This window comes from Heteronotia binoei, chromosome 5 (assembly GCF_032191835.1).
Source record: "Heteronotia binoei isolate CCM8104 ecotype False Entrance Well chromosome 5, APGP_CSIRO_Hbin_v1, whole genome shotgun sequence".
NCBI lineage: Eukaryota > Metazoa > Chordata > Lepidosauria > Squamata > Gekkonidae > Heteronotia > Heteronotia binoei.
In genome coordinates this window covers 21533033-21557513 of record NC_083227.1, presented here as the reverse complement: position 1 = coordinate 21557513, position 24481 = coordinate 21533033, and the positions used below count along the sequence as shown (strand labels likewise).

The window sequence follows — 24481 nt, the reverse complement described above, 5'->3', positions numbered from 1 at the left end:
ATGCTCTGAGGAAAAAAGTAAAGAAAACAGAACCCCCAGCTTCATATCCTGCTTTTGAGTTTCCAGAAACAGCTAGCAGGCCACCGTGGATCACAGAACATGGGATTTGATGAAACTTGGTCTCCTGCTTGAGAGCCTGCTCCTGGAGAGCCAGTTTGGTGTAATGGTTAAGTGTGCGGACTCTTATGCGGGAGAACCGGGTTTGATTCCCCACTCCTCCACTTGCAGCTGCTGGAATGGCCTTGGGTCAGCCATAGCTCTGGCAGAGGTTGTCCTTGAAAGGGCAGCTGCTGTGAGAGCCCTCTCCAGCCCCACCCACCTCACAGGGTGTCTGTTGTGGGGGAGGAAGGTAAAGGAGATTGTGAGCCGCTCTGAGACTCTTCGGAGTGAAGGGCGGGATATAAATCCAATATCATCATCATCATCATCTGCTCCAGGAAGACAGGTGTTGTCAGATAAGCTCAGTTTTTCAACTAGATCGGGGTCCCCAAATTGGCATGAGTGGCACTTTTCTGGTGCCCGCCAAGTGAGTGCAGCCAGGTTAGAAGATTTGATCAGCTGCATAGATTTTTCAAAATGTTGCTTGGGCAGTAGTTACCACCAGTGTTCCCTATAAGCTGAGTTTCTGTGAGCTAGCTCACAGGGGGTTTTTTGCCTCCAGCTCACAGATTTTTGTCTTAGCTCAGAATAAATGGCCTCAGAGTAAACTAATTTATGCAGTAGCTCCCAACTTTAATGCCAGTGGCTCACAAAGTAAAATTTTTGCTCACAAGGCTTCACAGTTTAGAGGGAGTATTGGTTGCCATCACAGCACAACTTTACGGTGTGACTGTGATCACACACACAAAATAATGCATTTTCAATGCACTTTCAGTGCACTTTTCAACTGGATTTTACTGTCTGAACTGGCAAAACTCAGTTGGAAAGTGCACTGAAAGTGCATTATTTTGTGTGTGCGATCACAGCATATGACTGTCTTCATTGTATAAAGGAAGGTAAGCTGTGGCAGTCATTTTATGGCTGGCTCCACCTCCTCCTATAGCTATTTTGTGGCAGCCATTTTGGGGCCATACCCATCACATTGAGTCAGAACTCCAAAGGTGCCCACAGGCTCAAAAAAGGTTGGGAACCCCCAAACTAGATCATAACATGAGCCAAATTTCAGTTTCTGCACACACCAGAGCACTCACATGACTTACCTCTGTGCATGTGCTGAATGACAACCACCATGCATTCAGGTGGTTGCATGAATAGTTTCCTCAGGATTATGAATGCCACAAAATACCACAAAAATAAGTTTTATGGCTTTTGAAGAGATTCCTAGGAAATACCATTCAACCCCCTTTCACCTCAGTTAATGCTAACTGCAGACCATGTGGTAAAACTGCTCTGGGACAGACTACAGGGGGAGGAGGGAACACTCATATGCTCACTCCCTAATACACAGAAAAGTCTCTGCATATAGAAAGGCAGCACTTCAGGACATAAACTTCCTTCTTGCCACCTAGATTTCCACGTGCAAGGAGTTTTTCTAAAAAATGCAGTGAAGTACTGAATTACGCAATCCCCAGTCAACTATCTGAAGATGGTACAAAGAACAGTTTTGCCTTGATACTTTATACAGACTGGTTCTGCTCCACTGGCAACTATCCATGAAGGTTTTACCCATGCAAAAGCACAGCGAGAATCTTTCCCCTTCCCAGGAATTATCTGATCTTTAATATTTGACCACAATCTGTTTCTATTATAGTCAGGGGTTTTTTTTTTTTTTAAAAAAAGTTAGCTCCTATGCAAATTAATTTTCTTCAAATGTAAAACGAGTTGAGTTCAAGAAGGCAAACTTGTCTGTACTCTTTGAGCTTGTACAGGACTCCCCTCTTGTGTGGATTCACTTAGGTTTAAGAAGATCAGATAGCCCACGGTAGCTTTTCCAACAGTGTTAATTTTGATGTGGCTTTTCCGATGTGAAGTCAGGCCTGCCCGCTGACTGAATCTTTTCCCACACTCAGCACATTTGTACGGCTTCTCCCCCGTGTGGATCCTCACGTGGGTCATGAGGTTCCCCTTCTGACTGAATGTCTTCCCACAGTCCGAGCACTTGTAGGGGTTCTCCCCCGAGTGGATCCTCTTGTGGGCTATGAGGTTCCACTTGCGATTGAAGCTCCTCCCACAGTCCGAGCATTTGTATGGGGTCTCCCCCTTGTGGATCCGCTTGTGCCCCGTCAGGTACCGTTTCTGATTGAAGCTCTTCCCGCATTCGGAACACTTGAACCGCCTGTCCCCTGTGTGGCTTCTCTCCTGGACAATAAGGGTGGAACTCTGAGGGAAGATTTCCCCACAGTGTGAGGACTTGAGGGGCTTCTTGACTGTGGGGACCGTTTCGTGTTTAAGAAGGTCTCCAGTTGGTCTGAAGTTTCCCTCACCACCGTTAGCACTCATTTTTAGCTCCTCACAGTTGCGCCTTGGGGTTTCTTTCTCGTGAAAGTCACCTTCCCAAGAGGAAAGTGCTTCAGATATCCCGTTTTCTGTGTCCTTCACCTGCTTCGCTGCTGCCCCTTGCTGCCCCACTGTTCCTTCCTCGCAGTGCTGGAAAACTAAGCCGATTCTCATGGATGCGTCGTGTGGTTCCACTTGATCAGAATCCTCCTGATGAAAGGAATCTCCCAGCAGCCCATTGCCTGAAAGAAAAAAAAGGGAGGGGGGATCAGAATAATGAGATACAATCATGAGGTACAAACCTGTCTGGCATAATTCTCTCAACAATTCTCTAGCAGAAATCAATGGGCATTTTTATTCTGGCTGCCGAGCGTCTACACCTGGAGTCCCCAAGGTGGTGTCCTCTGATACTTTTCCTGGAGCCCATCAAGTGTTTTTAGAAAGTGGGTGGGTCCAAGTGGGGACATTTCTATGGTTGCCAACCTCCAGGTGGTGTCTGGAGATCTCCCAGGGCTACAACTCCAGGTAACAAGCTCAGTTCCCCTGGGAAAAATGGCTGCTTTGGAGGGTGGGCCCCACACTCCCCAGGCTCCACCCCCAGAATTTCCAGGTTCTTCTCAAGCAGGAGCTGCAGAGATTAAAACAACATTGTTTCAGCAGCAGCTGCCACCGCAACAGTGGGTTTAATTCTCTTTCCTGGTGTATTTTTAAAAAATGACCACTCTTCTCCCCTTCACTTTGGCTTCCTATGTGGTTGGTTCTGCCTCCTGAAGTATCCATTTTGTTCCCACCACCCTGTGTCAGAATTCCAAGGTGCTCACAGGGTCAAAAAGTTTGAGGACCTCTTTCTATACCATCCACATTGGCTTAACGTGAGAGCCAGTTTGGTGTAAGTGGTTAAGTGTGCGGACTCTTATCTGGGAAAACCAGGTTTGATTCCCCACTCCTCCACTTGCAGCTGCTGGAATGGCCTTGAGTCAGCCATAGCTCTGGCAGAGATTGTCCTTGAAAGGGCAGCTGCTGTGAGAGCCCTCTCAGCCCCACCCACCTCACAGGGTGTCTGTTGTGGGGGAGGAAGGTAAAGATTGTGAGCCGCTCTGAGAAATTTGGAATGGAGGGCAGGATACAAATCCAATATCATCATCATCTTCTTCTTCTTTTTTTTCTTCACCAGGATTTCCAGGTCAAAGCTTGGATGCAAGTCCAAACAAGCTTCAGGCATTTGAAGAAGTGAGCAGTGACTCACAAAAGCTCCTCCTCTGCCACAAATTTTGTTAGTCTTTACAGTGCTCCTGGACCCTTGCTGTTTTCTACTGCTACAGACAAACTAACACAGCTTTCCACTTTGATCAGGCTTCAGACCTAACACTTTCTGCAGGTTTCAAAAAAAGAAAGAGAACATTTTTCTTGGATGACAAGTCTGTTGACTCTTATAAATGGACCTGCTCTGCACAAGAAAGAGACCTGTGGCGCCGTGTTAAAGCTGAGTACTGTAGTCCTAAGCTCTGCTCACGACCTGAGTTCGATTCCCGGTGGAAGCTGGTTCAGGTAGCCGGCTCGAGGTTGACTCAGCCTTCCATCCTTCTGTGGTCGTTAAAATGAGTACCCAGCTTGCTGGGGGGAAAGCGTAGATGACTGGGGAAGACAATGGCAAACCACCCGGTAAAAAGTCTACCGTGAAAACGTGAAAGCAATGTCACCCCAGAGTCAGAAACGACTAGTGCTTGCACAGGGGACCTTTCCTTTTTCTGCACAAGAAAGTCTTACCCAGAGTGCTTCCTTCTTGGCACAACTCCTGCTTGGCTACTCTGCAAAGCTGCCGGTTCCAAGTGTCTGAGAGAACCTGGCCTACTTCAGAGGGATTCCCAGCCACCTCTGCGAAAGGTACTGGCACCTGGAAGGGTAAATGGGAAAAAGAAAAAACATTCCAGGGAGCGGCCGTGATACAGTCAACAGCAACCGTCAAAATTCATGTGAGGAACTTCCTGTCACAGGAGGTAGTGACAGTTACAAATCTGGATAGCTTTAAAGGAGGATTGGATAAATTCATGGGTGACAGGACCAGTAGTGGTTACTAGACCCGATGCTGACGAGAACCTCCATGTTCAAAGGCAATGGACCTACGAATACTGTGTGACACAGAGTGTTGGACTGGATGGGCCATTGGCCTGATCAAACATGGCTTCTCTTATGTTCTTATACCAGTTGCTGGAGGTAGGGGCCACATAAAGATGTAAATTTTCAAAGCAAGTGGAACCTGGAAATTTGGCAGATTCACAAGAGGTCTCCAAAATAGTAAAGAATCCAGTAGGACCTTTAAGACCAATAAATATTATTATAGTATAAGCTTTCGAGAAACACAGCTTTGTTTGTCAGATGCATCTAACGACAAGACTGTGTTTCTCAAAAGCTTATGCTACAATAAAATTTGTTAGTCTTAAAAGTGCTACTGGATTCTTCCTTAAAATAAAATAAAAACCTTTAAAGGGAACAGAAAGAAAAAGGAAAAGAAAAAGAACTGAACAAAGAAGTAACTATGTATATACAGGGGGTTTTTTATGAGCAGGAACACACAGGAAAGCAGTTCCAGCTGACGATGTCAGGCGGTGTGGCCTAATATGCATATGAGTTCCTGCTGGGCTTTTTCTACCAAAAAAAGCCCTGTGTGAAACAAGGGTGATGTCAGGGGGTGTGGCCTATTATGCAAATGAGTCCATGCCGGGCTACAAAAACCCCACACACTGCCTTCAATCATTTCCAAGCAGCTCATACATAACATAAACAACACCTTCAATTGTGACCACATCAATACAGATCAATCCCAGTCTTCAAGCACATTGATTTCTTTTAAACACAGTTATTTCCTTAATTATTATCAAAACTTTATTTTACCATTACTGTTTATCCCAAAATTCAAAATTTGTTAGTCTTAAGGGTGTTACTAGATTCTTTACTATTTTGCAGCAATGGACTAATGCGGCTAACTCCTCTGAGCAGATCTCCAGACTACAGAGATTGGTTACCCTGGAGGAAATTGCTCCTTGGAAGGGTAACCCTATGCAGGGGTGGGATTCTAGCAGGAACTCCTTTGCATATCAGGCCACACACCCCTGATGTAGCCAATCCTCCGAGAGTTTACAAAAAAGAGCCTTGTAAGCTCTTTGAGGATTGGCTACATCAGGGGTATGCAGCCTAATACGCAAAGCAGCTCATGCTAGAATTCCACCCCTGACCCTCTGGCATTATACCCTGCTGAGGTGCCTCTCCTCTTCAATCCTTGCCCTTCCAGCCTCTACCCCAAATTTCCAGGAATTTTACAACTCAAAGTTGGCAAATCTACAGGGGCTCAAACACCTCCACCCCTCTACCATTTTTTCCCCTTTAAAAGAAGTTTATTTATGATTGAAAGCATTTACAAAGCAATTAAAATAATTAAAATAACATTTATAAGTAATGTAGCATATAAAATGGTACTATTTGGCTCATCTATGGAATTGAGACGTTTAACTGCCTTAGTTCCTTACAAGCACCACTGCAAATATATCCAGTACTTGAGAAAGAACTGTCAACTGATGAGCCCTAAGAACATCAGAGAAGCCATGTTGGATCAGGGCAATGGACCATCCAGTCCAACACTCTGTGTCACACAAGGGCCAAAAACCAGGTGCCATCCGGAGATGAGAATAACAGAACCACAGAATCACAATTGGGAAGCGCCATCCAGACCATCTAGTCCCACCCCCTGCTCAATGCATGATCAGCCTAGAGCAGAGGTGGCCAAACTGTGGCTTGGGAGCCACAAGTAGCTCTTTCACACATATTGTGTGACTCTCAAAGCCCCCACGGTCCCATCAGCTGGCTTGGAGAAGGCATTTGTCTCTTTAAATCATTTCTCCAAGCCAAATCAGCTGAGAATTCATTTAAAGCTGCTTTCTTTCCCCCCTTCTCATCTATTTTCCTTCCTTCCTCCCTCCCTCCCTTGCAGCTTTCAAACATCTGACATACATGTCTTGAGGTTCTCAAACTTCAGATGTTTATTCTATCTATGCGGCTCTTACATTAAGCAAGCTTGGCCACCCCTGGCCTAGAGCGTCCCTGACAAGTATTCGTCCACCCACTGCTTGAAGACTGCCAGTGTTTGTTCTAATAACGAGGTTTGTTTTAATAGTGAACATTACCTAGGGTTGCTGTGGGAGGGAACTGTGTGAGTGCTTGGTGCCTGCTGGAGAGGGGTTTCTCTGACTGCTTTCGTGTGTCTTTTGTGTAGCTGTTGCTGAGTGAGGAGAGCTTGTTTGTCTGGGGTAATTGCTGGCCCCGCCCTCTGCTGTTGTTCTGGCTGTTGAGTCAGAGGTGGGTGGGGGCTTGAGCCTTTAATTTGCAAGGCTCATCTTTGCCAGAGGCGTGAGCCGAAGGGCAAGAGGCAAAGGGCTCTTGGCCTGTGGCTCTTAACCTGGGGGTCTTATCTGGGGGTTCTGTAGAAAGGTGGGTAGTTACCCACAAGTAGTTTCAAGTGGCAGTTGAAATGTATTGCAGCAGTATGGCTGCTGAGGGAGCAGAGGCAGTGACATGTAAAGACTGGGATGTTTGTATTTCTACCTGAGAGTAGCACGAATTACACTTGCAGCAAGTGTAAGTTAGTGGCCCTGCTGGAGGAGAAGATACAGGGACTGGAGGCACGATTGTCCACACTGCAGTGTATAAGGGAAGGAGAGGATTTTCTTGACAAAACGCATGAGGCGCTCTTGAAAGGACAAGAGGAGGGAGAGGAAATGGTATCTCATCAATTAGAAGGGAACCCAACAAAGGAGGAGGGTTCCTGGAAAAATGTAACCCAAAGGAGAAAGAAAATCAGGAGGTGTTCTGAGCCCCTGCTGCTCAGCAATAGGTTCCAGGATCTCCCCACAGTAACTGATTCTGAACCACTGGAACAGGGGCTACTTCCCCAGCCTCCACGAAGCTTGAAGAAAGTTTCTCAGGATCCTGTGGATAAGAAGCCTGGAGCTTCTGCTCCCCAATATAGGAACAGGAAGGTGGTGGTGATTGAAGACTCCTTGCTCAGAGGGGTGGAGCCCAAAGTGTGCTGACTGGACTTGTCATCCCGAGAGGGCTGCTGTCTGCCGGGTGCATGCATCCAACATGTGACAGAAAGGATTGGAAGACTTATCAAGCCCATGGATTACTATCCCTTCTTGCTGATCCACGTGGGAACGAACGATACCGCCCATCATAGCCCCAAACGTAATAGAAAAGACTATGTGGCTCTGGGTTGGAAGGTGAAGGAGCTGGGCGCACAGGTTGTGTTCTCGTCAGTGCTTCCTGTTGAAGGCCGTGGCTTAGGATGAGAAAGAAGAATATTTCAAATAAACAACTGGCTACGTCGATGGTGTCGTCAGGAAAGTTTCGGATTTCTGGACCATGGCTTACGCTTTCAAGATGGTGGTCTATCGGGAGATGGTTTGCACCTTACGGCGGTAGGAAAAAGGGTGTTTGGTAACAGCCTTGCTAACCTAATAAAGAGGGCTTTAAACTAAATCGTATGGGGGAGCGAGATAATAATTCAAAGCCTCGTATAATGCCAGAAACTGGGGATTAGAACATTACGCTAGGTAATGTTAACTTGCAGGCTTGTATGGAAACTAAACCCTCGGGATGCATAAAACGTAGATTCCGATGTCTCTACACTAATGCACAGAGTATGGGAAACAAACAGGAGGAACCGGAAGTCCTAATACAGGAAGGAGACTATGACATAATAGGCCTTACTGAAACTTGGTGGGATGACACTCACAACTGGAATATTAGGATTCAGGGGTACAACTTATTTAAAAGGGACAGGCAAATGAGAAAGGGCGGAGGCGTAGCAGTATATGTGAAGGAGGTATATACTTGTGAGGAAATATGTGAATCTGAGCATGGCAGCTCAGTTGAGAGTCTCTGGGTAAAGATAAAAGGAGTAAGAAATAATAGTGATATTATTGTGGGGGTCTGTTATAGACCACCAAGTCAGGCAGAGAGCTTGGATGAGATACTTCTACAGCAGACTGCAAAGTTCTCCAAGAGAAGGGATACAGTGATCGTGGGAGATTTCAATTACCCGGACATCTGTTGGAAGTCCAACTCTGCTAAAAATAAAAAATCAAATAGATTCCTGACTTGTCTTGCTGACAACTTCCTTTTCCAGAAAGTGAAGAAGGAAACAAGGGGATCTGCTATCTTGGATTTGATTCTCACCAACAAGGAAGAATTGATTGAAGAAGTGGAAATAGTGGGCACCTTGGGCAGTAGTGACCATGTGATTTTGGAATTTACAGTCTTAGGGAAGGGGAAAGCTATACGTAGTCAGACTTATAGGTTGGACTTCAGAAAGGCAAACTTCGATAAACTTAGAACTATGCTGGGTAAAATCCCATGGTCAGAAATACTTAGGAGGAAGGGGATTCAGGAGGGGTGGGAGTTTCTTAAAAGTGAAATACTGAAAGCGCAATCACAGACGATTCCTATGAGAAGAAAAAATGGAAAAAGCCTAAAGAAGCTGAAGTGGCTCTATAAACAGCTCTCTAAAGAGAAATAAAAAAACCTCCTTTAGGAATTGAAAGGAGGGTCTTATAACCAAGGATGAATATAAACAAATCACCAGTGCTTTAGAGAAAAAGCTAGGAAAGCTAAAGTTCAGTGTGAGCTTAGGCTCGCCAAAGATGCTAAAAACAACAAAAAAGGGTTCTTTTCTTATGTTCAAAGTAAGAAAAAGAGCAAGGACATAGTAGGCCCATTGTGAGGGCAAGAAAATGAACTTGTAACAGGTTATGAAAAGAGGGTGGAACTGCTCAATTCCTACTTTTCCTCAGTCTTCTCTTCTGAGGGAAACGGTGCTCAACATGGCAAAAACAGAACATATAAGGAGGGTATGAAGTTCTAACCTAGGATCAGCACAGGTGTAGTACATAAACACCTAGTTTCTTTAAATGAAACTAAGTCCTCAGGGCCAGATGAATTGCATCCAAGGGTTTTAAAAGAGCTTGGAGATAGAATTTCTGAGCCTCTGGCTATTATTTTTGAGAATTTCTGGAGAATCTCTTTTTTTGAGAAAGTGACTACCTTGCTGGATCAGGGGAATGCTGTAGACATCGTTTATCTTGGTTTCAATAAGGCTTTGATAAGGTTCCACATACAATCCTTGTTGACAAGTTGGTAAAATGTGGTTTGGATCCTGTTACCATTAGGTGGATCTGTAACTGGTTGACAGATCGCACCTGAAGAGTGCTTGTGAATGGTTCCTCATCCTCTTGGAGAGGAGGGACAAGTGGAGTGCCTCAAGGATCTGTCCTGGGACCTGTTTTGTTCAACATCTTTATCAATGATTTGGATAAAGGAACAGAGGGAATGCTTATTAAATTTGCAGATGATACTAAATTGGGAGGGGTTGCAAACAGAGAAGAAGACAGAAACAGGATACAGGATGACCCTGACAGGCTGAAAACTGGGCTAAAATCAATAAAATGAATTTTAACAGGGATAAATATAAAGTTCTGCATTTAGGTAGGAAAAATCCAATGCATGGTTATAGGATGGGGGAGACTTGTCTTAGCAGTATTATGTGCAAATAGGATCTAGGGGTCTTAGTGGATCATACGCTGGACATGAGTCAACAGTGTAATGTGGTGGCTAAAACGCCAAATGCAATTTTGGGCTGTATCAACAGAAGTATTGTGTCCAGATCACGTGATGTGATGGTATCGCTTTACTCTGCTCTGGCATGACCTCACCTGGAGTATTGTGTTCAATTTTGGGCACCACATTTTAAGAAGGATATAAACAAGCTGGAACGGGTCCAGAGGAGGGCGACGAAGATGGTGAGGGATCTGGAGACCAAGTCCTAGGAGGAAAGGTTGAAGGAGCTGGGGATGTTTAGACTGGAGAGGAGATGGCTGAGAGGTGATATGATCATCATCTTCAAGTACTTGAAGAGTTGTCATGTAGAGGATGGTGTGGAATTATTTTCTATGGCCCCGGAAAGTAGGACCAGAACCAATGGGTTGAAATTAAATCAAAAGAGTTTCCGGCTCCACATTAGGAGAACTTCCTGACTGTTAGAGCGGTTCGTCAGTGGAACAGGCTTCCTCGGGAGGTGGTAGGCTATGCTTCCTTGCAGGTTTTAAACAGAGGCTGGATGGCCATCTGACAGCAATGAAGATCCTGTGAATTTAGGGGGAGGTGTTTGTGAGTTTCCTGCATTGTGCAGGGGTTGGACTAGATGACCCTAGAGGTGCCTTCCAACTCTATGATTCTGTGCCTAAAGACTGCCAGTGTTTGTTCTAATAATGAGGTTTGTTCTAATAGTGAGGTCCACCAGTGAGGCCTATGTTACCTCAGCACATGTATCTTAAGTTTTGTCCTCTGGCAAGGTGAAACCTACCAACTGAAAAATTTTCATGTGGGTTTTCGGAAACATCTGAATGCACCATGGTTCCCAATCACCAGGCGTGACCTGGAGGTCTCCCCAAATTACAACCGACCTCCAGACTACAGAGATCAGTTCGCCTGAAGAAAATGGCTGCTCTGGAGGGTGGAGTCTATTGCATTCTATTCCATTGATCCCCCTCCCCTCCTCAAGCACCGCCCTTCCTGGGCTCCATCCCCAAATCTCCAGGCATTTCTCAATCCAGGGCTGGCAACACTAGGACACATCCCCTCATGAGTCCCCTCTTGTGTTCTTCTAGGCAACTGGCTTTCTCTCACCTGCACTCCCCATCTCTTGCTGTCTCGCCGGCCCATCAGGAAGTCCTCTGCCAGGGCCACCGCACGGGCACAGCTCTCCGGCCTGCTCTCCCGGACCCAGCTCTGCATTTCCAACGGCAGGATGATCAGGAACTGCTCCAGGATGAGCAGCTCCAGGATCTGCTCTTTGGTGCGTTTCTCTGGCTTCAGCCACTGATGGCAAAGTTCCCGCAGCTTGTCACAAACCTCCCGGGGCCCTTTGGCCTCTTGGTAGCAGAACTGCCGGAACTGCTGGCGCCGCTTCTCCAGACGGACGGTGTCCTCGTTCAGAATCTCTCCCTTGACTTTCGCAAAGGAGTCTAAGCTCCGGTACACCTTGCAACCTTCTCCTCTGCCGAGGCAAGACGGGGGTTGGGTGGCCCAACCTCCTCTCAACCACTGTGGGGCGTCGACGACTCCTTTGAAGGAGGCCTGGAAGTCCTTCGAGTCATTCCCTGAGGCAGGTTGAGGCAGCGGTCCCAAGTCAGGGGCCTGCACGCTCTTGAGGAACTCCTGCCACTGGGCTTCCCAATGCTGCCCCTCTTCCGGTTCTCGTTTCACCTGGGGCAGGGGCCCTTTGCTCAGGTAGGTCCCAATGCTGCCAACGTGCACCACCTGTGGTCCTTTCTTTGCCTCTCCCTGCATCCCTTCCCACGGTCTAGAGCCGGCTGAGGCCTGCTCCTCCATGTTCAGGCTTAGCTCCGTTCCCTCCTTTGTGTTCAACCGTTCGGAGGGGAGGCTCCCACGTCCCGGCGGCACCCTTGAAATTTCACCCAGCACAAAGGGCGTCTTTTGGAGGTCGTCTCATCCAGTGCCAAAGGATGGGTGATGAACCCTCAGTTAGCAAGAGGGCTTTGTTCTAATAGTGAGAGAGGATGGAAAAATTGGGAGACCAAATGGTTAGAATGCCGAACTGGAGGTGGGTTCAAGTCCCCGCGCTGCAGCTAGGGTTGCCAGCCTCCTGGTTGTACAAAAAACAATATGGTTATACAGAAAAGTGGTATTGTAACAAAAGGAAAAACTATATAGAAGTAAGAATTGTTAATACAAGTCTTAGCTTTCAGTTCTGTATTTTGAAACAATTGGATCTCAGTATTATTAAGAAAAAACACTTGATGCCAGAATTTAACAACAATTGGCAGAATTACAATAGAAGGTTGATGGACAGCAATGCCAGCAATGAATTGCCTAGGTAACTATCCATTTCATTTCCCAGCAACACCAGCAAAGGACTGCCTAGGTAAATATCCATTTCATCAGAATATAAGAGAAGCCATGTTGGATCAGGCCAACGGCCCATCCAGTCCAACACTCAGTGTCACACAGTGGCCAAAAACCCCAGGTGCCATCAGGAGGTCCATCAGTGGGACCAGACACTAGAAGCCCTCACATTGTTGCCCCTCCCAAGCACCAAGAATACAGAGCATCACTTGCCCCAGACAGAGAGTTCCAACAATACGCTGCAGCTAATAGCCTTCTTCAGGCTGCAGTACACTAGGTAAAGCCTCGAGTTCAATGACGGAATACCCAGTACTTCCTTCAAATTTGTGCTTAGGAAACTCTCCAGCTTTTACAATTGCTGTGCAGATAGTTGCGGTTGGAGCCTCAGAGAGCAATGGTCTTCCATTGTGGGTTACCCTAAGCATGAATCTGAAGGCATTCAATCATTGAACTCAAGGCTTTGCCTAGTGTACGGCAACCTGAAGGACATTGTAAGGACAGACAGGACTCACATTCTAGCTGTATCTGAAGTGAGACAATGTTAGTCCAGGGGTGTCAAACTCATTTGTTATGAAGAGCCAGATCTGACATACATGAGCTCAGAACTACCCCACCCCTTTCGTTTTCCATCTGACCAAGCAAGTCTGGCTGGACCACTAGGCTTTCCTTTGCATTGCAACCCTCCCCCCTCCCCGCAGCAGCTGGTTTTCCGTGAGCCCCTTTCCCCCCTAACCTCCCCCCCCCGCAATGAACCTCAGTTTGGGGTACCCCCCCTCACCTCTTGCCGCAAGTTTAGCAATGCAAAAAATGCACGCGTTGCCTAAGAAACGATCCGCTCCAAACTCAGACGCTCTCCCCCATCAGAATGGGGGGAAACATTATTGATATAGATTTGAAAAGACACTTTCCCACCAGGGCTTCCTTAGGAGGAGGGAGAGAGGAAGTGGTTCCATAGCCCCTCTGTCTCTTTCCCTTCTGACATTTCCAGGCCTTGCTAGGAACAGCTCAACTCGGTAGGTTTAACCAGTTCAGCTTAACTTACTCCCGCTTTGTTTCTTGAATCTGAAGAGGGACCTTCCCCGATCATTAACATTCACTCCCTCCCTGAATTAAAGTGGAAGTTTTAGTCATCCCTGGGCGTTTCCATAGAGGCTTCTAGCGAACTTTAATTTCTGTTTGCAGGATGTTAGGTGGCGGTGGTGCTCCTTTGGCGGTCCCCAGCTAGGGTTGTCAGGTCCAAATCAAGAAATATCTGGGGAATTTGGGGTGGAGCCAGGAGTCTTGGGGGTGGAGCCAGGAGCAAGGTTGTGACAAATAATTGAACTCCAAAAGGAGTTCTGGCCATCACATATAGAGGTACCGCACACCTTTTAAATGCCTTCCCTCCATTGGAAAGAATGAAGGATAGGGGCACTTTCTTTTGGGGCTCATAGAATTGGACCCCTGGTCCAATCTTTTTGAAACTTGGGGGATACTTTGGGGAGAGGCACTGGATAATATGCTGCAAATTTGGTGCCTCTACCTCAAAAAACAACCCCCCCGCAGAGCCCCAGATACCCGCAGATCAATTCTCCGTTATACCCTATGGAAATTGGTTTTCATAGGGAATAATGGAGTGCCCAGAAGACATTTCCTCCCCACCCCCACTTTCTGATGACCCTGAAGCGGGAGGAGGGCCTCCAAACTGGGTATCCCCTGCCCCCACCTGGGGATTGGCAACCCTATCTCTAACCCAAATTTTTAAAAAATTATAAAACCACAGGATATTAAATCCCTACAGGGTATTCCAAAACATGCTAAAGAGCTTGGGAATTATGATTAATCTTTTGCCAAAATGACGACAATGATATCCCACCCTCCACTCCAAATCTCAGAGTGGCTCACAATCTCCTTTATCTTCCTCCCCCACAACAGACACCCTGTTGAAAAAAAAAAATGAGCACAGCGAATTGTGTTTCTGCTGTCCAAAGCAGTGTATTAAAAAGAGAAGTTTTAAAAAGGAATGTCATGAATACACTTTGATTACTTTATTTATAAATGATAAGATTCCTTGATGAGATCAGACCACATTGCTCCTTTCCTTCTTCAACTGAGCAGTAGAACATATCGCCTTGACCTGCTGTTGTGGTTCTAAGAAGAGTTTGATGTGCAAATATTAGGCTTAACTTTCTAGGGCACCCAGCTACAAACGTTCAGGGCAAGAGTGGTGGATGCAGAAGATCCAGGGTTCAATCCCCAGCTAATATGGAACCTCCACTAGCAGAGGCAAAGGCGCCATTTTTGTGTCTCTGTGGTATTCCAAATGGCACCTGAACGCCTTTTCAACCTCCAAATTAGCATGAATGCAACAAGCAAAAAGAATTAGGAATAAAAAAACACCCCAATTAAAATATCAAAGAAGAAGTAAAATTAATATCCACAAGACCTTCAGAGAATTGTAACTTAGTTGTAAATGAGGAAGTGGAATCTTGCTGTGCTCTGATAAAATTGAGAAAAGCTGGTTAAAGCTTTTAGTGAAATGAGGGAATACAAAGTACAATCTCGTCGCTGTGGTATGCTGTGTACATTCCACATTACTGGAATTGGAACAACTCAGAATGACTGTGGGATCTCCTCAAGAGCAAGTGGACTAAGGATTTCTCTTGAATTTGGAAGGACATATCTACATGGGACTATGCATCATAAAGCTTAAGACTCTGTCCTTTTCACGTTAGGTGTTCTGTTTATCAGAGTATGTTGGTAAAAATGAGGTTTATGTGAATGTTTAAAATATTATAGAAGTTTTTTGTATGAATTTTTCTAAGTTGGTTTATTCATTGGAGGCTGGTTATCACATAAGAGAAGCCATGTTGGATCAGGCCAATGGCCCATCCAGGACTGTCCAACACTCTGTGTCACACAGTGGCCAAAATTTTTTTATATAAAAAAGGTATATATACATATATATACACACTGTGGCTAATAGCCACTGATGGACCTCTGCTCCATATTTTTATCTAACCCCCTCTTGAAGCTGGCTATGCTTGTAGCCGCTACCACCTCCTGTGGCAGTGAATTCCACATGTTAATCACCCTTTGGGTGAAGAAGTACCTCCTTTTATCCGTTCTAACCCGACTGCTCAGCAATTTAATTGAATGCCCACGAATTCTTGTATTGTGAGAAAGGGAGAAAAGTACTTCTTTCTCTACCTTCTCCATCCCATGCACAATCTTGTAAACCTCTATCATGTCACCCGGCAGTCGACGTTTCTTCAAGCTAAAGAGCCCCAAGCGTTTTAACCTTTCTTCATAGGGAAAGTGTTCCAAACCTTTAATCATTCTAGATGCCCTTTTCTGCACTTTTTCCAATGCTATGATATCCTTTTTGAGGTGCGGTGACCAGAATTGCACACAGTATTCCAAATGAGACTGCACCATCGATTTATACAGGGGCACAGAACCTTAGGGTTAATTTTTGCTACCCACCTAGAGGCCAGCATCCCGAGAAGACCTCTCCTTTACATTAAAAAAACATTTTTTAAAAAATAATCAAAAATACTGTTTTTTGTTTTTTTTAAATTGTCCCCTTCCCACAAAGGATATTACAGCAGCTTCCAGTATCAGTTCAGAGATGGTGAAACAAAGACCACAACAAAGCACAAGAAAATGGTGGCAGAATCAGACGATAGAAGGATATATGTTAAACACCTAGCAAGGAAGCTGACTTTTATTATGTGAAACTAGTAAGGGCAGGTGGGTTAAACAAAGGCAGGCAACACGTTTGGCCTGCAAATCAATCCTCCCAAAATATGTAATACGAAGAAGTTGATATGCCAGCAAACAAAGGGGACTGGTAGATCCAGGAGTGCAGCCGTGTTGGCCGGACGCAAGAGAACAAAGTAGGAGTCCAGTATCACCTTTAAGACTAACGAAGTTTTATTCAGAATGTAAGCTTTCATATACTTCATCAAACAATGGAATGGGGTACAGTGAGCAGAACTACTTATAGCTGGTAGGCGGTGGTTTAGAATGCAAAGTTAGAATCCAATGGCAAAATAGTGAAATTAACAATTGAAAGAACATTTGGTCTGGATAGTATTTGCGTGGGAAACCAATAAAACAGTAACGTGTCAGAATGTGAGAATGTCTGTTAATTACTCTATTGCTAGCAAGCCTGGGCCAAAATGAGGACATTTCTTTCTCAGACATTTTTCCTGTCCACTTAATGTACCTTTTAACATGTAACATGTAAGGTTACCAGGCCCCCTCTGGCCACCAGTGGAGGAGGAGAGAGGGTTGCCAGATCCAGGTTGGGGAACTCCTGGCGATTTGGGGGTGGAGCCTGGGAAGGACAGGGAACTCAGTGGGGCAGGGGGCCATAGAACCCACCTTCCAAAGCAGCCATTTGCTCCAGGGGAACTGATCCCTGTAGTTCGGAGATGAGGTATAATTCCAGGGGATCCCCAGATCTCACCTGAAGACTGGCATCCCTACCTCATAACCATTCATGCAGAGATTAGGGCCCTACATGATCTGCTACCTTCTTCTAGGGCCTGTAAAACGGAGCTGTTACATCAGGCCTTTGAGTGAGGCAGTGGATGCTCATAGTCACAGGACTCCCTTGCTACAGTATTCCATCCTCTTATCGGGCCTACTGAGATACCATCAGTCCCAGCTTTGTTTGTATTATGGCCCAGTTAATTGTCTTTCACCTGAAATGGAGTAACTTGAGTTGTTTTATTGTTTTAATAGTTTTAACTGCTTAAATTCATTGCTAGTTTCTAATTGTTCGTTGTTACTTGTTTAAATTTGTTGTAATCTGCCCTGAACCCATCTGTGGGATAGGACGGAATAGAAATTAACATACATTTTTAAAAAGTAAATAAAGTGTCATAGGTGGTTTAGGCCCTTGCCGCACACCTTTCAGTGGCTCACTCTTCTGAAAATTCTTCAGCTTTGCTGAGAAACATATGAACTTCCTTCCTGGATCCAACTGAAGGCCAATCTAGTCAACCCTCTAGTCAGGGCCGGATCTAGGGGGGGTGGGCAGAGGGGGGTGCTTGCCCCGGGCGCCGATGGAGGGAGGTGGTGGTGCCAAATTGGGTTTGGAATCCATTGTATTCTATGGGACCATAAGAAAGAATGGCCCATAAGGGGGCATCATTTTTTAATTTTGCCCCCCCCCCCCTCAAAAAACATGTTGATCCGGTCCTGCCTCCAGTTTCCAACAGTGGCCATCCAAATGCTTTCTGAAGCCCACAAAGAAGATATGAAGACAACAGATTTCCTCTTTTGTTGTCCCAAAAACAAATGGTATTCAGAGACAGCCCATGGGGGTTTCATCTAGCTACCAGGCTAGCAGCTGTTTACAGACGAAACGTCCATTATTCTTTTTTTTACGTATTAAAACATTTATACTCTGCTTTTCCTTGTGGCTCAAGACAGCTTACAATAATATTTTTTTAAATTTTCCATTAAAACCAGAATAAAATAAATCTCAAATCTCTTTCCCTAATCCTCTAGTAAATACCAAGTTCCTGTTCAGATTCTACAGTCAAATTTCATTAGGTGCCCCCCAACTTCTAGTAATAGGGGAAAGGAAGAAACAATTTTTTTACCTTCGCTTTCTCCAGACCATACACAATTTTCACAAAACTCTGCTCATTTTTTTTCCTAAACCAGAAAGCTCAGTCACTTCAGAATTTCCACATAGCTCTGGCTTATGAATAAGGTGTTTTGCTACCTTATTTTTTTAAGGCTGTACTAACAACTGGAAAGCTAATATAGTTCATAGAATAGGCTTAAGTGCTCTTCGAAAGTAGAAAATGTTTTACACACACGCACAAAGATTCTACGTAGAATAATTTATTTAAAAGAAAAACCTCAGTGAAGGTAACAGCATTTCCCTGGATGCAATGGGATATGGCTTCTCTGTATGGGGTTGTAAAATTAAGTTGCAAAACATATATAACCTGGACTCTGGTATGGCAAAGAGGCATTTTGTCACACAAACGTACCTACCTTGATATAGCTAATAACTAGGAAGCTGCATTTTATAAATCTCCTTAAAGGGGGTGGTGGGAAAACTTTAATTAAAAATAACACGGTGGTGGAAAATGCCATCAAGTTGCAGCTCACTCATGGTGCCCCTGTCAGTTTATTAGATTTGTATCCCGTCATCACCGCCAAAGTAGGCTCAGGGCGGCTTCATGGGGCTTCCAAAGCAAGAGGTGAACAGAGGTGGCTTTCCATTGCCCACCTCTATGTAGCAACCCTAGACTTCCTTGGTGGTCTTCCATCCAAGACCTAGCCAGGGCCAACTCTGCTTATCCAAGATCTGACAAGATTGGGCTAGCCAGGTCAGGGCAAAGGTAATATAGCCATAATGAATTCAGCACACTCAGATCCTTGTCCATCTAAAAAAAACCTATTAGTCAACCAGAATTTTATGGGCCCAGTTCTCTCACCTGGGCTTGAGTGACTTATCATCCACCAAGCAGGGGCAGATTAGGTTACTAGGAGCAACCAGGGCCTTGAGGCCTAGACCTGAGGTGCCGAAGCTCACCTGTTGCCACCTCCTGTGTTTTTGCCAGTCAGGTCCAAATCAACACCCCCCACCCCCAAAGTTGCCAGGCCTGTATTAAACAGTTCTTTTGACTCCTGTGTGAGTTTTTTCATGTGAACGAAGGCCTGCTTTCTGACTGAACGTCTTCCCGCAATGACTGCATTTGTACGGCTTCTCGCCTGTGTGGATCCGCATGTGGGTCACGAGGTTGCCTTTCTGATTGAAGCTCTTCCCGCACTCTGAGCAAATGTAGGGGTTCTCGCCTGTGTGGATTCGCTCGTGGATGACAAGCTTAGACCCCTTGCAGAAGCTTTTCCCACAATGGATGCACATGTATGGATTCTCTCCCCTGTGCAACCTCTCGTGGATTGTCAGGTAACACTTCCGGTTGAAGCTTCTCCCACAATCTGAGCACTTGTATGGTTTCTCGCTTGTGTGGGTCTTGATGTGTTCCCAGAAGACAGAACCCTGGACAAAATTTTTGCCACAATAACAGCACTGATATGGGACCTCCATGGCATGGGTTCTCACATGTTCCTTAAAGCTGGAGGTGTGGCTAAAGGTTTTCCCACAGAGGGCACATTTGAGCACTTTATTCTCTCCTGGGTGGGTTTTCTCATGTATAATGTCATCCTGTCTGTGATCAAAGCTGTTCCTATCACACGGCAGGTGTGGTTTCTCTCCAGTGTGAACATTCTGGGGTTTCGTAAGGTTAGAAGATGCACTTTCTACCTCAGGGTAGGAGACCATTTGCTGTACTTCGGCTTCTTTTTCCTCTTTTGCACAGAAAACAGATTCCTCCACATCCCTCTCGTGTTGGTTTCCCTGCCCACTCACAGTCATTCTTTCCTCATTGTTCTGGAAAATTTCAATTCTTCCCAAAGATGCCATGTTTAGTTCCACTTGTTCAATGCTTTCCTGAGGCAAGGAAACCTTCGTCTCCCATTGCTGTCCATTACCTGCAGGAATTTAAATGTGTTTTATTTAATACATTTATAACCCGCCGCCACCAAAGTCTGTGATGACAAAACAACAGAAAATAGGACAATTCAGTTAAAATAAAACGCAAAATAAACATCAAATTCAGCAGCAGATTTCTGTTTGGGCACAAAAGGACAAATAGCTTAACAAGAAAAAAAGGTAGAAAAAGGCAGCCAAAATGCTTGAGAGGGTGGGGAACTTTTCCTGAGTAAAAACTGAAAGAATTGAGGGTTTTCTGAAACTAAAGGGCTGTCACTTAGAGGAGGGCAGGGAGCTGTTCCTATTGGCAGCAGAATATAGGAGTCACAATAATGGGTTTAAATTAAGGGCAGGAAAGTATCTGATGGATTTGCAAAAACTTTTTGCTGTTAAGAGTTGTTCAACAGTGGAATCAACTACCAAACATTGTTCTGCCACTTCAGACCAACATGGCTACCCCCTGAATCTATCATCAATTAAGGTGGGCAGCCCTGTTGGTTTGAAGCAATAGAACAATGCTTGAGTCCAGAAGCACCTTTAAGACTGACAGAAGTTTATTCAAGGTATGAGCTTTTGGGTGCAGGCATGAGGTTAGCCAGCCTCTTCAGTGTTGCAGAATTACAGACCCCTTACTTACTTGGTAAGGTAATCTCCTCACTATACTCCTGTTTGGCTTCCCTGCCAGTCCAGGCATCCACAAGCTGAACCTGGCCTGCCTCAGAAGAATCTTCAGCTGCCTCCACAAATGGAACCGAAACCTGGAAGAGAAACAGAATCACTCAGAGACAGAGAGAGCAGTGCTGCAACTGAGGGCCAAGTTTTGTCCTGATGTTCCTATCCTAACCCTCATCAGGTGATCTCTCCCCCCCCACACACACATACGTACTCTGTGTAGGACAGAAACAATGGTTGAGGTATTATTATCATCCAGGTTAGCCCCCAGAAAGAAAGAAAGTGTGATCCAGTGGATAACAATCCAGGAGTCGGGCTCAGAGAGGGTTTTGGCCCAGTCACTAATGTCTGGTTCACACGTGGAAGAGAATGGGCAGGAAGCTATGGCTTTGTGCTACTTCACACAGCAAGTGATTAAAATGTGTAATTGGCTGCTGGAGGCTATAATGATGGCCGTAAAAAAAAACAGCTTTCAAAAGGGTTTAGATAGATTGATGGGGAGAAGATAATCGGAGGCCATAAGGGCCCTGTGGGATCTTTCACAATTCCGCAGGGCCTATAAAACTGAACTGTTTCGACAGGCCTTCAACACCTGAACCAGGAGAGAACCACCACCTCACACGGCTGAGGAGCTACGAATATCATGGGATCACTAACAGGAAAAAAGAAAGATCCCGACATATCAAAGCTGTATAGCACCACAAATTGTTTTTAAATGTATTTTATTGAATTTAAATTGTATTATATAACTGATGATTAGTTGCCCTGAGTCTGCTTGCGGAGAGGGCGGGATAGAAATTTAAAGTAATAAATAAATAAATAGCCACGGTGACTGAGGGGAACCTCCACATCCAGAGACACTAAACTTCTGAATCCCAAAGTCAGGAGGCGACCTCAGGGGAAGGCCTTGGCCTCCATGCCCTGTTGTTGGCCCTCCAGAGGACCTGGCTGGCCACTGTGTGAGGTAGGAAGCTAGACTAGACGGACCGCTGGTCTCATCCAGCGGGGCTCTTATATTCTTGTGGTCTGCTATCTTAGAACACTTGGTGGGTACAAAAATGGGGAAAAGCAGGCACCACTGCCCCCTTGGGCAACATGTTGGGGACATCTGCTCTAACCACTACACCACATGTACTTCCCTATATCAGTAGAAACCCTTGGAATATTCTAGCTTAGTTTTGGCCAGTGTGACTGCCAATGGTTCTCCAGGGCCTCTGGCAGAGAAAGGTCTTCCCCAGCACCTGTTACTCGAGACCCATCAGCTGCTGGGGATTGAACCTGGGACCTCCTGGATTCAAAACAGAGGCTCTGCCACTGAAATTAAACTGCTTTTGGTCTATAGCTTGGGTAGATAGCTTTGGTCTATAGCCATGTGGCTCTTTCACACATATTATATGGCTCTCATAGCCCATCGCCCCATCAGCCGGCTTGGAGAAGGCATTTGTCTCTTTAAATTACTTCTCCAAGCCAAGCCAGCCAGCAGCTTGGAAAATGCACTAAAAGTTAAAAGTTGCTTTCTCTTCACCTCTCTCCCTCCTCACGTTTTCCTTCCTTCCTTCCCTCAAACATCTGACATTCATATCTTGTGGCTCTCAAACATCTGACATTTATTATATGTGTAAGCAGGTTCGGCCACCCCTGGTCTATAGTGTGGCCATGGCATCAGTTTATGCACAGATGCCCTCTTTCTGTCCTACTTGGTAGAGTGACAAACCTTGGACCAGCTCTGTATCTGGTATGAGATTATCTTCTGGGCGTGGAGAAGGTGTCACTGGGTGTGTGTGTGAGGGGAGGTATCTGTGAATTTTCCGCATTGTGCAGTGGGTTGGACTAGATGACCCCGGAGGTCCCATCCAACTCTGATTCCATGACCTCTTTAATTACCACTTGTTTCAACCTCCTAATTACCATTTTTGTTTGGTCACGTTTGAACTTGCAAGACTTTGATTACCTCTCTGGATTCTCAGCACTCGGACTCTGCCAACAAAAAAATGGCAAATCAGCAATAAAAAAATGGCAAATCATCTAAATCCACCTCACCTCAGCCTCGTATTGCGCAGTCCGCAGTCCTTTAAATTCATCAGTGTCCAACTCTTGTGTTTTCTGCTGCTGCTTCTCAGCCTCTTGCTGCTGCTTGAACAAGTAATCCTCAGCCAGGGCCACAGCCTGTGCGCAGGACTCCGGGCCATGTTCTTGGACCCAGCTCTGCATTTTCTGGGGCAGGACAGTCAGGAACTGCTCCAGGATCAGCAACTCCAAGATCTCCTCCTTCGAGTGCCTCTCCACTTTTAGCCACTGACGGCAAAGCTGCTGGAGTCGCCCATAAACTGCTCTGGGACCCTCCACTTCTTGATAGCAGAGCTGTCTGAAGCACTGGCGCTGCATTTCCCTCACAATGGCTTCTCTTCGCAAGATGGCGGCCTTGACCTTCCCATAATCCTCTCTGTCTTGGACACTGAGGCTTCTGAAGGCCTGCTCAGCTTCTCCCCTGAGGGCCGGCAAGAGAAAGCTCACCCACTTGTCTTGAGGCCAGCGGCACGCTGACAAGACTTGCTCAAAGGAGGCCAGGAAAGCCTGAGCGTCCTCCCAAGGCGTGGGCTCCTCAGACATCTGAGTGTTCCCCCCTTCAGAATTAGAAGCTTGGAGTGTCCTCAGGAACTCCTGCAGCTGGGCTTCCCAGCGCTGTTGCAACCCCTCCCCTGTGTTACATTTCACTTGCTGTGGGGCTGGGGCTGTCTGTAACTGTCCGATACTCCTTACATGTACAACCTGTAGGGCTTTTGCTGTTCCTTCGGTTCCCAGCCATAGTTTAGAGGCTGCTGTGATCTGGTCCTCCATTACTAAGTGTTGGGTCAGTTGTTTTTTCCAACAGCAGGAAATTCTCCAAGCCAACCAGCAGGAGGCGGTAGTGATGCTGCAAACGGATCGAACACAAAAAGCATCAGAACTGCTGTTCTGCAGCAGTTAGAAGCATGAGCTAAACTCTTCTTATGCTTCACAGTCCTGAGTTCAAATCTCTCCTCTGACACAATAACCTCATAATTCATAGTCAAAATCCATGTAACTTTTATTTGCCACCAGTCAAGCTTTCTGGCGACCCCTAGTGGGGCTTGAAGACAAAGGGACGATCAGAGGTGGCTTGACATTGCCTGTCTCTGCACAGCAACCCTGGACTTCCTTAGTGGTTGCTAGTGTTCCCTCTAAGCTGAGTTAGTGTGAGCTAGATGAATTTTTAAGCCTCCAGCGCAGACATTTTTGTCTTATCTCAGGAAGGATGCCCCCAAAGTAAACTTATTCATGCAGTAACTCCCAGTGTTAATGCCAGTAGCTCAAAAAGTACAATAACAACTCCACAGTTTAGAGCAAAGGTGTCAAACTCATTTGTTATAAGGGCCGAATCTGACATGAATGAGACCTTGTCAGGCCGGGCCATGTGTGTACCTATTTAAGATTAGGTGCCAGAGATATACAATTTATAAAAGACACAAAGAAACAGAAATATTTTTTTTAAAAAAAACCTTACAATATTCTAAATCATTAGCACTCGTTGGTCCTAAGGGTGCTTTCTTTGTATTTCTCCCATGGGATCCTGGGAACTGGAAAAGGAAGCTCTGGCTCTTCCCTTTCTTCTCTAGGGGACCAGGAGGGAGAGGAGCCTCAGCCAATAGAAGGAAGAGAGGTCTGGCTCAGTAGCTCTGCTGTGTGATTGAAAGAGCCTGGCAAAGCAAGCTCTCTCTCTCCTGCTTGTTCCCTAAAAGAGAAACCTCAACCAATGGAGAAAATAGAGGCTTTTCTCTGTAGCTCCTGTGCGACTGAGCAAGCCTGGCAAAGCAAGGTGTGATGCAGAAGGGAGCAAGAAAGAGAAAGAAGGAAGCAGATGATGGCCAGTTGCTC

General features: G+C 45.7%; 1 protein-coding gene across 1 annotated transcript; it reads right to left on the bottom strand.

The window, feature by feature from the left end:
• Positions 1-1827: 1827 nt before the first annotated feature.
• LOC132571826 (uncharacterized) lies at positions 1828-23503 on the bottom strand. The gene is made up of 7 exons (XM_060238618.1): positions 22628-23503; positions 20553-20673; positions 19037-19914; positions 12924-12936; positions 11173-11993; positions 4204-4330; positions 1828-2678 (listed from the first exon to the last, which is right to left on the bottom strand). The coding sequence occupies exons 1-7, from the start codon at positions 23423-23425 to the stop codon at positions 1828-1830; spliced, it is 3609 nt and encodes a 1202-aa protein (XP_060094601.1). The 5' UTR covers positions 23426-23503.
• Between the last annotated feature and the right edge of the window lie 978 nt (positions 23504-24481).